The sequence below is a fragment of the Mobula hypostoma genome, chromosome 3 (assembly GCF_963921235.1).
Source record: "Mobula hypostoma chromosome 3, sMobHyp1.1, whole genome shotgun sequence".
In the NCBI taxonomy this organism is placed as follows: Eukaryota; Metazoa; Chordata; class Chondrichthyes; order Myliobatiformes; family Myliobatidae; genus Mobula; species Mobula hypostoma.
This window is the reverse complement of record NC_086099.1, coordinates 216,531,379-216,545,042: the sequence shown is the minus strand read 5'-3', so window position 1 is coordinate 216,545,042 and position 13,664 is coordinate 216,531,379. Positions and strand designations below refer to the sequence as shown.

Here is a 13,664-nt window from a genome sequence, read left to right as displayed (position 1 = left end):
CCTGGGAAAATTCTCTGCACTAAATGTCTAAAGCAGAAAAAGCTGCTCTCTCTTTGAATCCCTTCCTCTCCCTCCACTGTTGCTTTACTTCGCTGGGTGGCGTGCACGCGCAGAGGTCACAGTGATAAAGTTATCCAGGTGGGCTGCACCCCTGCCAAAGGTCTGTTTCTATGCTCTAGTGCCGTATATCACCGCTGCCTCTCTAACGTCTATTGGGTTAATATCTCACAGGCGTTTCTCTGTCGCGTATGGGCAGAACCCTGCAGAGTGGTTGCAGTCTCCGCTCCCCATGTCTGCACAGATGTTCTTTCGGGGGTGTGGAGACTCCCATTGTGGCGGAGCAGGAGGTATTAATCACGGTGACACACTGCGGCAATTCACCGGCCTCACAATAGGGGCATCCAGCACGCTGCCCCCTTCCCACAGCCCCATCACAGGCACTCAGCCTAGCGAGCTCTGCTTAATCTCAATACCATATGGAAGATGAAGCAGCGAATCCCTGTTCAATGGAAAGTGAAAACACAAAGGGCCGGGTGATTTATGCAGCATGAAAAATCCCCAGAGGACAGTGGCTCCCACGTATCTCGTTGCTGACCCTGTTCCAATTGGATTTACATTCGGACACTGACCACATAAAAAGCAAGGAAGAATAGGCCATTTGTTTGGAACACAAAACATTATAGCACAGAACAGACCCTTCAGCCCACAATGTTGTGATAGAGTGGACGTGGGGAGAATGTTTCCCATAGTGGGTGAGTCTAGGACCTGAGGCTACAGACTTTGAATAGAGGGGCGTCCTTTTGGAATGGAAATCAGGAGGAATTTCTTTGGCCAAAGAGTGGTGAATCTGTGGAATTCCTTGCCACAGGGAATGGTTGGTAGATTCTTGACTGGTCAGGGCATGAAGGGATACAGGGAGAAGGCAGGAGATTGGGGCTGAGAGGAAAATTGGATCAGTCATGACGAAATGGCGGAGCAGACTTGATGGGTGAAATGACCTAATTCTGTTCTTATATATTATTTTAAAGAGACTCTTAGATAGGTATATGAATGGAAGATAAATGGAGGGGTCCATGGCATAAAAAAAGTTGGGAATTCCCTGGAATAGAGGGATGTCCAGAGATGGGGAGGAATTTCTTTAGGCAGAGGTTAGTGAATCTGTGGAATTCACTGGCACAGACAGCTGTGGAGGCCAAGTCATCGGGTCTAATTAAAGCGAAGGTTGATACGTTCTTGATTAGTCAGTGCGTCAAAGGTTATGGGGAGAAGGCAGGAGAATGAAGTTGAGAAGGGTAATAAATCAGCCATGGAATGGTGGAACAGACTCAATGGGCTGAATGGTCTAATTTTGCTCCTATACCTTACGGACCTTTTAACTTACTCCAATAATAATCTAACCTTTCCCTCCTACATAACGCTCCAATTTTCTATCATCCATGCACCGATCTAAGGGAGTCTCTTAAATGTCCCTACTGAATCTGCCTCTGCCATCACTCCTGGCAGTGCATTCCATGTACTTACCAGTCTCTGTGAAAACCTACGTCTGGCATCACCCCATTTACTTTACCATTCAGTGGGATCAGTTCTGCTCCTGTGCCTCACCGACTGTACAACTTCATCCCTGTATCCCACAACCTCCTTCAAATCCAGAAGTCTGTCAGCTTAATCAAGGCACGCATTAGGAGCAGGGGTTGGACACTTGGACCCTGTGACTGACTGGCTAATGTTGTAACCTGAACTCCATACTCCTGCCTCTCGCTGCCCTCACACCCTCCCCCATTACTTTCCTGCACCCTCCCTCTCCCCCATCAAGAACCTTTTCCAGGAAGGATAAAAATTAGCTTTATACGTCACATGCACATTGAAACATACAACGACGTGTCGTTTGTGTCAAGGACCAACACAGTCAGAGGACGTGCTGGAGGCAGCCTGTGAGTGTCGCCTCACTTCCGTCACCGACATAGCACACCCACACCTTACTACCTTCACTATCCGCGTGCCTTTGGAATGAATGCGGGAGGGGAAACCGAAGCCACCGGAAGAATCCCACGCAGTCACACAGAGAACTGAACCCTGACTGCTGGTGCTCTGAGGTGTTACACTAACCATTACGCTCCCCTACCGTTCTATCTACCTCGACCTTAAACGCAGTCAAACATGGCATCCACCATCCTTGGAGGGAGAGAACTCCAAATACTCAGGAATCCAAAAGAGAGAGGGAAAGAAATGTTTCCCCTGTCAATTGGGTGACAGGTTATTTTTAAGCAATCCCCTTCCGTTGAAACACTTCTAGCTTTCCAGGCACAGCATCACAAAAAAAACTTACTGCCTCGATTCCAAAACAGGCAAGCCCTTCTCCTTAGGCCATCACTACACCCTGCCCCCCAACCACAGGTTCTCCTGCCCAAGGCCACTGGTCATCCAATCACAGAGCTGGACAGTGCAGAAACCAGTCCTTGTCCAGGCCAATCAAATTGCCCAACCAAATTAGTTCCATTTATCTTGCCCCGCTCTTTTAAACCTTTTTCTTCTCAATTTTAAATCAGATGCAGCTAGTTTTAGACTCCCCAACTCTAGGGAAAGGACTGTGACCACCCACTGTATCTAAGTCCCTCATGATTTCATAACCTCTGAGGACATCTCTCAGCCTCCAATTCTCCAGTCAAAGCAGGGGTTTCCAACCTTTGTAATGACATGGACTCCGACCTCTAGCAGAGGAGTCTGTGGATGCCAGGTTGGGTCCCCTGAATTAAAGGATTCCCAGCTTATCTGGTCGCTCCTTATAAATCCCGGCACACAGCCTCGTGAACTGCTTCTGTACCCCCTCCAGATTAATGACATGTTTCTGATAGCTAGACGACCAGAACTGTACGTAGTACTCCTGACGTAGCCTCAGCAAAAACACTTCCTTAATCAGTACACAGAGGTCCCAACCAGTGAGAGTGCGACACTAGATCCCCTATTAGGGAATGAGACAGGGTGGGTGACAGAGGTTTGTGCAGGGGAACACTCTGCATCTAGTGATCATAATACCAATAGTTTCAAGATAGTTATGGAAAAGGATAGGTCTGGTCCTCCAGTTGAGGTTCTAAGTTGGAGAAATAATTTTGATGCCATCAGAAAGGATCTGGCATTGGGACAGATTAATTTTAGGCAAAAGTGTGCTTGGCAAGTGGGAGGTTTTCAAGAGTGAAATTTTGAGACTACAGCGTTTGTATTTCCTGTCAGAATAAACAGGCAAGGATAACAGGTTTACAGAACCTTGGTTTCAGAAAACTATTGAGGCCCTGGTTAGCGAAAAGGAGGTGCATAGCAGGTACAGGCGGGGTGGGACAAATGAGGTATCTGAGGAGTACAAGAAAGGCAAGAGAACACTTACAAAGGAAACCAGGAGGTTTAAACGAAGACGAGGTTGCTCTAGCAGAGAAGGTGAAGCAGAATTCTACAGATGTGTTAAGAGCAAAAGGATTGGAAGTGACAACCTTGGTCCTCTTGATAATCACAGTGGTCCATTTATGGATTGTGTTGAATGACATAGGGGCCATCTTAAATGGATTTTTGCATCTGTATCTACTTGCGAGACACGAGAAGTGAGGCAAGGGGCAGCGAGGTCATGGACTGTATACGGATTACTGAAAAAGTGCTTACTGTCTGTCGTTGTGCCGTGGAGAGCATTCTGACAGGCTGCATCACTGTCTGGTATGAAAGGGCTACTGCACAGGACCGAAAGAAGCTGCAGAAGGTTGTAAATCTAGTCAGCTCCATCTTGGATACTAGCCTACAAAGTACCCAGGACATCTTCAGGGAGCGATGTCTCAGAAAGGCAGCGTTCATTATTAAAGACCTCCAGCACCCAGGGCATGCCCTTTTCTCATTGTTACCATCAGGGAGGAGATACAGAAGCCGAAGGCACACACTCAGCAATTCAGGAACAGCTTCTTCCCCTCAGCCATCTGATTCCTAAATGGACATTGAAGCTTTGGACACTACCTCACTTTTTAAAATATAATTTCTGTTTTTGCATTTTTTTTAAGCTATTCAATGTATGTAATTGTTTATTTATTATCATTTTATTTTATTTATTATTTTTTCTCTCTCTGCTAGATTATGTATTGCATTGAACTGCTGCTGCTAAGTTAACAAACTTCACGTCACGTGCCAGTGATAATAACCCTGATTCTGAATTAGGGTGGATAAATCCCTAGGGGCTGAATATGTGTGCTCTTGAACCCTTTGTGAGGCTAGTGCAGAAATTGCAGGGGCCCCAGCAGAGATATTTAAAACATCCTTAACAACGGGTGTGAGGTGGCAGAGGATAGGAGAATAACTAATGTTGCTCCACTGTTTAAGAAAGGCTGAAAATAAACCAGGAAGTTATAGGCGGGTGAGCCTGACGTCAGTAGTGGGAAAGTTATTGGAAGGTATTCTAAAGGACTGAATATATAAGTATTTTGATGGACAGGGACTTATTGGGGATAGTCAGCATGGCTTTGTGTGTGGCAAGTCTTGTCTAACAAATTTTTAAGAGTTTTTTAAGGAAGTTACCAAGGAAGTTGATGAAGGCAAGGCAGTGGATATTGCCTTTGTGGACTTTAGCAAGGCATTTGACAAGGACCCGGATGGGAGGCTGGTCAAGAAGGTTCAGTTGTTTGGCATTCAAGGTGAGGTAGTAAGTTGAATTACACATTGGCGTCATGGGAGAAACCAGAGAGTGGTTGTAGATGGTTGCCTCTCTGACTGGAGGTCTGTGACTGCTGGAGTGCCACAGGGATCGGTGCTGGGTCCGCTGTTGTTTGTCATCTATACCAACGATCTGGATGATAATGTGGTAAACTGGATCAGGAAGTTTACGGATGACACCAAGCTTGGGGGTGTAGTGGACAGTTGGGAAGTCTATCAGAGCTTGCAGCGAGATCTGGACCAGCTGGAAAAATTGGCTGCAAAATGGCAGATGGAATTTAATGCAGACAAGTGTGAGATGCTGCACGTTGGGAGGTCCAACCAGGATAGGATTAACACAGTGAGCAATAGGGCACTGAGGAGTGCAGTAGAACAGAGGGATCTGGAAATACACGATTTCTTGAAAGTAGCGTTGCATAATTCATTGAAAGTAAGGTCATTAAGAGAGCTGTTGGCACACCGGCTTTCATAAATCGAAGTATTGGGTACGGGAGATGGGATGTAATGTCCATATTGTATAAGATGTTGGTGAGGCCTAATTTGGCCTGTTCAAGTTTAATTCATGAATACAGCCAAACAAAACAGCGTTACTCTGGGGCCAAAGTACAAAACACAGTACCAACAGTCATACACAGCACAAAGCACATATTGTGCCTAGTTCTGGACACCTACCTAAAGGAAAGGCCTGAATGGCTTCGGCCCAGTTGCACTCACCCCCATCATTGCAAAGTGCTTTGAGAGACTGGTTCTATCACATCTGAAATCCTGTCTGCCCACTACCCTGGACCCCATCAATTTGCCTATCGCACCAACAGGTCAACAGAGGATGCCATCTCCATGGCACTTCACTCTGCCCTGACCCACCCTGGACAGCCTCAACTCTTACACCAGAATGCTGTTCATTGACTTTAGTTCGGCATTCAATACTGTGATCCCCTCCAAGCTGATCGCCAAACTTCGCCAGCTTGGTATCAGCTCATCCCTCTGCAATTGGACCTTGGATTTTCTGACTAACAGACCCCAATGAGTTAAGTCAGACAACCTCTCCTCCTCCACTCTCACCCTGAACACCGGTGTGCCTCAAGGCTGTGTGCTGAGCCCTCTTCTGTACTCCCTTTTCACCTATGACTGCGTTCCTGTACATGGTTCTAACTCCATAATCAAGTTCGCAGACGACACCACGGTGGTTGGCCTGATCAGTGGGATGACAAGACGGCCTACAGGGACGAGGTCCAGCACCTGGGCGCGTGGTTTGCCGACAACAACCTGGCCCTTAACACCCAGAAGACCAAAGAGATTATTGTGGACTTCAGGCATGCTAGGAGCCACACTCATGTCCCCCTCTACATCAACGGAGCTGTAGTGGAGCGTGTATCAAGCTTCAAATTCCTTGGTATCCACATTTCCTTCCGAGGATCTCACCTGGTCCCTGAACTCCTCCATCCTGATCAAAAAGGTGCAACAGCGCATTTATTTCCTGCGGAGCATCAAGAAAGCTCATCTGTGTCCCAGGATACTGACAGACTTTTACCGCTGTACCGTTGAGAGCATACTCACCAACTGCATCTCAGTGTGGTATGGCAATTGTCCTGTATCGGACCACAAAGCACTCCATCGTGTGGTGAAAACTGCCCAGTGGATTATCGGCACCCAATTGCCCAGCATTGAGAACATCTACCATAAACGCTGCCAGGACAGGGCGAAAAGCATTATCAGGGATGCATCTCACCCTAACCATGGACTTTTCACTCTCCTCCCATCCGGTAGGTGCTACAGGAGCCTCCGCTCCCGCACCAGCAGGCACAGGAAGAGCTTCTTCCCTGAGGCTGTGACACTGCTGAACCTCACATCACAGCGCTAAGCAGTATTGCACCCACACTGTACTGTCTCAGTACTTTTATATTTGTGTGCTGTAGCACTTACTTTTTGTTCGCAGTTATTTTGTAAATAACACTATTCTTTGCATTTCTGGTCAGATGCTAAACGCATTTCATTGGTTTTGTATCTGTACTCCGCACAATGACAATAAAGTTGAATCTAATCTAATGTAAATAAGGTTGAAAGAGATCAGAGAAAATTTACAAGGATGTTGCCGGGACTTGAATTATAGGGAAAGGTCAAGTAGGTTGGGACTTTATACCCTACAGCATAGGAGAATGAGGGTAGATTTGATAGAGGTGCTGGCTGATGGTGCAGTGGCATCAGCACTGGACTTCAGGGCAGATGGTCCTGAGTTCAAATCCAGCCGGGTCCCAACATGGGCAGCAGTAGTATCTGTGCGAAGGAAAGGCCTGGTAATCTACTTCTGTATCTTGTCATGAAACCCCTATGTATCCTATGGTCCATGAGGTCACAAAGAGTCAGACGCGACTTAACGACTGAACAACAACAACAAAATTATAAGGGGTGTAGCTAGCGTAAATGCAAACAGGCTTTTTTTTTACAGCTGAGGTCGGGCAAGACTAGAATTAGAGATCATGGGTTAAGGGTGAAAGGTGAAATGTTTAAGGGGGACGTGAGGGGAAACTTCACTCAGAGGGTGGTGAGAGCTGCTAGCAGAAGAAGTGGATGCGGGGTCGATTTCAACATTTAAGAGACAGGCACATGGATGGGAGGGGGATGAAGGGCTATGGCCCTGGTACAGGTTGCTGGGAGGTACATTCGTGGTTCATCACAGACTAGATGGGCCAAAGGGCCTGTTTCTGTGCCGTACTTCTCAATGACTATGACAAATATTGCTAATGTCTCATCTTCCATTTTATCCCTGTTTCCCTACACAAAAAAAAATCCAGTGGAGATCTGTGACCACACACCCCAGAAAGTATAACGATTTCCCTCCATGACCTTCCCCCAAGACAAATCTTCCATCATTGACTTTACCTGTCCATGTGTGTCCCCGGGAGGCTTTCCGGGTTCGAACCTGACGGCCAGCCCAAAGTCGGCTATGCACGCAGATAAATCGGACTTCAGGAGCACGTTTTTGCTTTTGAAATCCCTGCAGGGAAAAAGAAAATAAGGATGAGGTTGGGTATCCCGTGAGGATGGTTGACACTGCGTGAACTTTACTGCAGCACAGCGCAGAAACCAGGGGAACCTCTCGGCCTGCCAAATGCAGCCCTGGCCCGCTGGCTGTTGCTAAGTGAGTCAGAAATGAGCACTGGGGCAGGGTCATTTCTATTAACCACACTGGTGGATCCTGGGGTCAGGTATAGGCTGGACTGGGCGGGGCAGAACCCTTCCCCTGAACCAAATGGGCATATATAACTATCCAGTAAATTCAAGTCTATTATTACTGAGAGTAGATATTTATTACCGAATGGTTGACTTTAGATCACCAATCTGCTACAAAAAGATTCAAATCAGAAGTTTAAAGAGTAGCTTTATAATAAAATGTAGTGAAATGCATTGCTTTGCATCAAATCAAATCAGCGAGGATTGTGCTGGGTAGCCCGCAAGTGTCACCACACTTCTGGCACCAACACAGCACGGACACGGCTCTCTAACCCTAACCGCACGCCTTTGGAACGCCGGAGGAAACCGGAGCACCCGGAGGAAACGCACGCTTACGGGAGTACGTACAGACAGCGGCGGGAGTCGAACCCGAAGCTTACAGCTGCCGCCGTAAATCGCTAAATTGTTTGTGTCTCTGGATTACATCATAGTGTTAAACAGAACAGAGTCGATATCAGGCGTTGAGCACCCGCTTGTACTAATCCGACACTTTTATCCTCTCCACAAGACTTTAGCGCTGAGTTGTCTTCTCTGGGGAAGTGGAGGCTGAGGGGGTCTGACAGAGGTTTCTAACGTTATGAGAGACATAGATAGAGTAGACAGACAGAATCCTTTCTCTCCCAGGGTTGCAATGTCTAATACCAGAGGGCATGTGCTTAAGGTGAGGGAGTAATTTCAAAGATCAGTTGCAGATATGGGTGCAGAAGTGGCCAAATGTGAAGCATTGCACCGTGGTAGGTTAAAGGGAAAGAGACAGTTGAGGACAAGATCCTTAACAGTGCTGATGCGCAGAGGGATCTTGGGCATTGAAGTTCGTAGCCACGACTGAGGGGAGATCTGATAGAGGTTTGTAAGATTATGAGACTTCAATAGAGTGGACAGACAGTATCTGTTTCCCAGGGTTGAACTGTATGACTCCAGAGGGCAGGCATTAAGGTGAGAGGGGGTAATTTCAAAGGAGATGGGAGGGAGAAGTTATTTTTTTTTTAAACACAGGGAGTGGAGGGTGCCTGGAACGCGCTGCCTGGGGTGGTAACTGAGGCAGATACATTAGGGATTTTTAAGAGACGTTTAGATAGGCAGATGAATGTGAGGACAACGGAGGGATATGGACATTGTGTAGGCAGAAGGGATTAGTTACATTGCCCCTTGATTACTAATTGAATTGGTTCAGCACAACATTGTGGGCTGAAAGGCCTGTTCCTGTGATGCATTGTTCTACATTCAGGGCCAATCTACAGAGGCTAAGCAACCCACCACCCCACACATGTAGGAGGGAGGAAAGCACAGAACCGGGAGGAGACGCAGAGGGAAGCTCGGACAGCACCGGAGGCCCGGGATTGAACTCGTCTGCTGGAGCTGAACAAGCGGCACCACTGCTTTACGTTGGCCCAAATTTCTAGATTGCCCCTGCTGATAACTTAACCCATGCTCTACCACAATCATACTTTTAGTACCTTAATTCACCACTGCAATACTAAATGACAGAGCACAGAATAGTATTGCACAGAAACCGGCCCACCAGGTTCGAACTGAACATGATGCCAATTTGAACGAATCCCACCTGGCTGATTTATTATCCCTCTCAACCCCATTCTCCTACCTTCTCCACACAACCTCTGGCACCCTGACTGAGCAAGAACCTATCCACCTCCGCTTAAAATATGCCCAGTGACTTGGCTTCCACAGCCGTCTGTGGTAATGAATTCCACAGATTCACATTTAAATTACACTTGATTTTATCAAAATCACCTCAAATGCTGCCATTCAACTATAAAACGGATACATTTACAGTGGCCAATTAACCTGCCAACCTACATGTCTTTGGGACATTGGAAAAAATCCCACGCAGACAGCACCAGGAAGTCAGGACTGAACCCAGGCCGGCAGGAGTTACAGGGTGACAGCCCCACTCACTGTGTCACAGCCAGCAGCCACTTAGGCAGGAGATGAGGGGAGGTCAGGCAGCATCTGTGGAAGGGAATGAACAGTTGACATTTTGGGTCGAACCCCTCATCTAGACTGGATATTCACGTGTCTTGTCTAAATGACCCTTCAAAATCATAATTGTGCCTACTTCAAACACCACAGCTGGCATTGCATTCTAGTCACTTACCATTTTGTGTAAAAAAAAAACTTGCCCTTTACATCTCCTTTAAAACTTCCATATGACCCTTATTATACTCTGCGGAAAAAGACTGCCTGCCTTACCTATGCCTCTTTTAACTTCATAAACCTCTATCAGATTGCCTCACGTCCTCTGACACTCCAGAGAAAACAGTCCAAGTAGTCCAACTTCTTACAGCTAACTGATACAGACACTTAGAAATGGCCAATATGGGAGGGCATAACTTTAAGATGATTGGAGGATGACAGGGGCGTTTTTTTTTTACACATTGGTTGCATGGTGTGCCCTACCAGGGGTGGTGGTGAAGGCAGATACATTAGGGGCTTTTAAGAGACTCTTAAATGGGCACATGGATGATAGAGCGTTATGTAGGAGGGAAGGATTAGATTGATCTTTGAGTGGGTTAAAAAGTCAACACAAAATTCTGGGCTGAAGAGCCTGTACTGTGCTGTAGTGTTCCGCGTTCACCTGACTTTTAAGATCACAAGTGAGAGAGGGAGACACACACAAAGACGGCAGTATCAGAAGATGACCAAAATGGAAGATCAGATCTCAGCGTCGGCTTTGCTGTCTCTGACAATGCTTCCCCGCCTGCACGGCACACCCAGTAGTTCTATGCCTGTACTTTATCTTACACAACATGAACACTTACAGATGAAAGCGGACTTTCCACCCGAGGCGCAGGAGTCCTGCGTCCCACTCCGCCAAGTTCAGGAGCAGTGCAGCCATCGGGCTCCTGGACAGACTCCACAGCTGTGTACTCACTTTCAGGGACTCTGTGGCCAATGTTCTGCCTGTTATTTGTTAACTTTCTTATTGTTTGCACGATTTGTTCTCTACCCCCTCCCCTCCCCGACACACGTTGGGTGTTTGACAGTCCTTGTTGTGTGTTCTATTTTAAATAGATTCTCATGTGTCTCTTTGTCTGTGGCTGCCTGCAAGAAGATGAATCTCAAGGTTGCATTCACCATACACAATTAATAAATGTGCCTTGAACTCTGAAGTTCAGCTTTTTCAAAGCAGACTTAGAATAAGGGGCCGTTCCTGTTTGGACCACACCTCATGACCCTCAAATAACTATTGCCAGGGTTAGCCAGAAAACACAGAGAGCAGAAGTTCGAAGTTAAGGGGTTAGGGACTTAGGGGGGATCTGAGGAAGAACATTTTCATTCAGAGGGTGGTGGGAACCGGAAACACATTGCCAGAGGGAGTAGCGGAGGTCGGGACTCTCACATCATCTAACACACCAAATATAAAGGCTGTGTATCAAGTGCAGGTAAATAGGATTAGTACAGACAGGTACTTGATGGTCACTGAGTAATACAACAGGGAAAAAGGCCATTCAGCCCAACTCATCCACGCTGCCTTAGATGTCTATCTGATGGCCCCCGTTTGCCTGAAATCCTTCTTCTCATTTCTATCCACATATTTGTCCCAATATCGTTTAAATGTTGTAAACGTTACTGCCTCCACCACTTCTCTGGCCAGCTCGTTCCACAAACCGTTACGTGGAGAAACTTATCCCTTGCGTCCCCTTTAATCTTTTACCTCAAGCCTATACCATCTGGTTTTAGACTCTCAGCCTCTGGGGTAAAAGAAGGACTATCCATTCTATCAACCATAGATCAGCCCATTACCCTCCAGGGAAACAAATCCCAGCCTCTCCAGTGTCTTCATATAACTCAACCCTCCAGTGCTGGCAACATCTGTTCTGTACCTTTCTAGCTTAACGGTAGTTTGTGCCTGACATCTGCGAGTCTGGGCCAGGGACAGGAGACTGGAGACCTGGTGTCTGTGAGTCTGGGCCAGGGACAGGAGACTGGAGACCTGGTGTCTGTGAGTCTGGGCCAGGGACAGGAGACTGGAGACCTGGTGTCTGAGAGTCTGGGCCAGGGACAGGAGACTGGAGACCTGGTGTCTGTGAGTCTGGGCCAGGGACAGGAGACTGGAGACCTGGTGTCTGAGAGTCTGGGCCAGGGACAGGAGACTGGAGACCTGGTGTCTGAGAGTCTGGGCCAGGGACAGGAGACTGGAGACCTGGTGTCTGAGAGTCTGGGCCAGGGACAGGAGACTGGAGACCTGGTGTCTGAGAGTCTGGGCCAGGGACAGGAGACTGGAGACCTGGTGTCTGAGAGTCTGGGCCAGGGACAGGAGACTGGAGACCTGGTGTCTGAGAGTCTGGGCCAGGGACAGGAGACTGGAGACCTGGTGTCTGTGAGTCTGGGCCAGGGACAGGAGACTGGAGACCTGGTGTCTGAGAGTCTGGGCCAGGGACAGGAGACTGGAGACCTGGTGTCTGAGAGTCTGGGCCAGGGACAGGAGACTGGAGGCCAGGAGATGGCTTGTCCTGGGTTTGGAGGCCTGTCTGTGGGTGAGAGGGGAGAGAGGAAAGGGGCTAGTTTTGTTGTAGTTGTTCTATTTTATTGATGATGTTGTTGTTGTGGAGGGCCAGGAGGGAGGGAAGTCGGTCCGGGAGAAAGTGCGGGAGGAGGAGGGAGGGAGGGAGGGAGAGAGGGCGAGAAGGTGGGAGGGGGGAGGGAGGAGAAATCAGGGGATGGGACAGGAAGGGGGGGGAACAGCAGGGAGGGGCAGAGAGAGGATTGGATGAGGGAGGGGCAGGAGGGGAGGGGAGGAGAGGGCCCCACACTGGGGAAAATAAATTCTGGAGTTTTGCTTCTCAGTTTCCTCAGATGGTGAAGAGATCTTCTGTTTGATTTAAAAACATCTCATGGGCCAGCGGGTGTTTGAGACAGCAGTAATTTGCTCAGAAACTCCTTGAACAAAAAGGTACCTGACCTGTCTCACTGTGACGACATTGGTTCAGTACATCTTATGATAACAGTTCCGTGCCGCAAGCTCCCAGCATTTCTCCTCCCTCCAATATCAAGATTTATTTCTGAAGTAAATCCGATAGGGTGCCTGCCAGAGACGCGCTGGCCAAAACGGTGATCCAAGTTCAGAAGGAAGATATCCATCATTTCGACCCTTTCGAATGATGTCATGAAACACTTCCAGTGAGATGTTTAAAATGATACGCCTGGCGCAATGAATACCAGGCTCCGGGATCTGCACTTCCACTAAAACCCTGCAGGAGGCAGCACTCCCCCAGTCAGCAAACACATTTTGGTTGCTGCTGTATGAAATGGGTAAAATTCAATAAACAGAGCCATCGAGCCCTACAGCACTGAAGCCGGCCCTCTGGCCCATCTCTTCCGTGTTGGCTTTGTCATCTGCCTAGTCCCATCAATCTGCACCTGGACCATAGCCCTCCGAACCCCTCTCAAATTCCCCTCGAATGTTACAACCGAACTCGCATCCACCACCTCTGCTGGCTGCTCGCTCCACACTCACTCTGCCCACCGAGTGAAGGTGTTCCCCTTAAACCAGGGATTGCCAGCTGGAGTCCTCGGACCCCCTCGGTCAATGGTATAAAACGGCAAGAGAGAATCTGCAGGTGCTAGAGACCCAAACAACACACACAAAATGGTGGAGGAACTCAGCATGCCAGGCAGCATCCCTGCCCTAAACCCACGACCTGCAGTTCTAGTCTTACCCAATCTGAGTAGAAAAAGCCTGCATGCATCTACCCTGTCCGCAACCTTCATTAATTTTGTATACCTCTACA

At 48.0% G+C, this 13,664-nt stretch overlaps 1 protein-coding gene across 2 annotated transcripts in view; it reads right to left on the bottom strand.

Annotated features, from left to right (window-relative positions):
- The window catches only part of acvr2ba (activin A receptor type 2Ba), a 160,616-nt gene that overhangs the window by 10,037 nt on the left and 136,915 nt on the right, over positions 1–13,664 (bottom strand). For both annotated transcript variants that reach the window (XM_063044486.1, XM_063044487.1), the window contains exon 8: positions 7,561–7,675. In XM_063044486.1, coding sequence (XP_062900556.1) covers positions 7,561–7,675 — 115 coding nt within the window. The remainder of the gene's footprint in view (positions 1–7,560; positions 7,676–13,664) is intronic.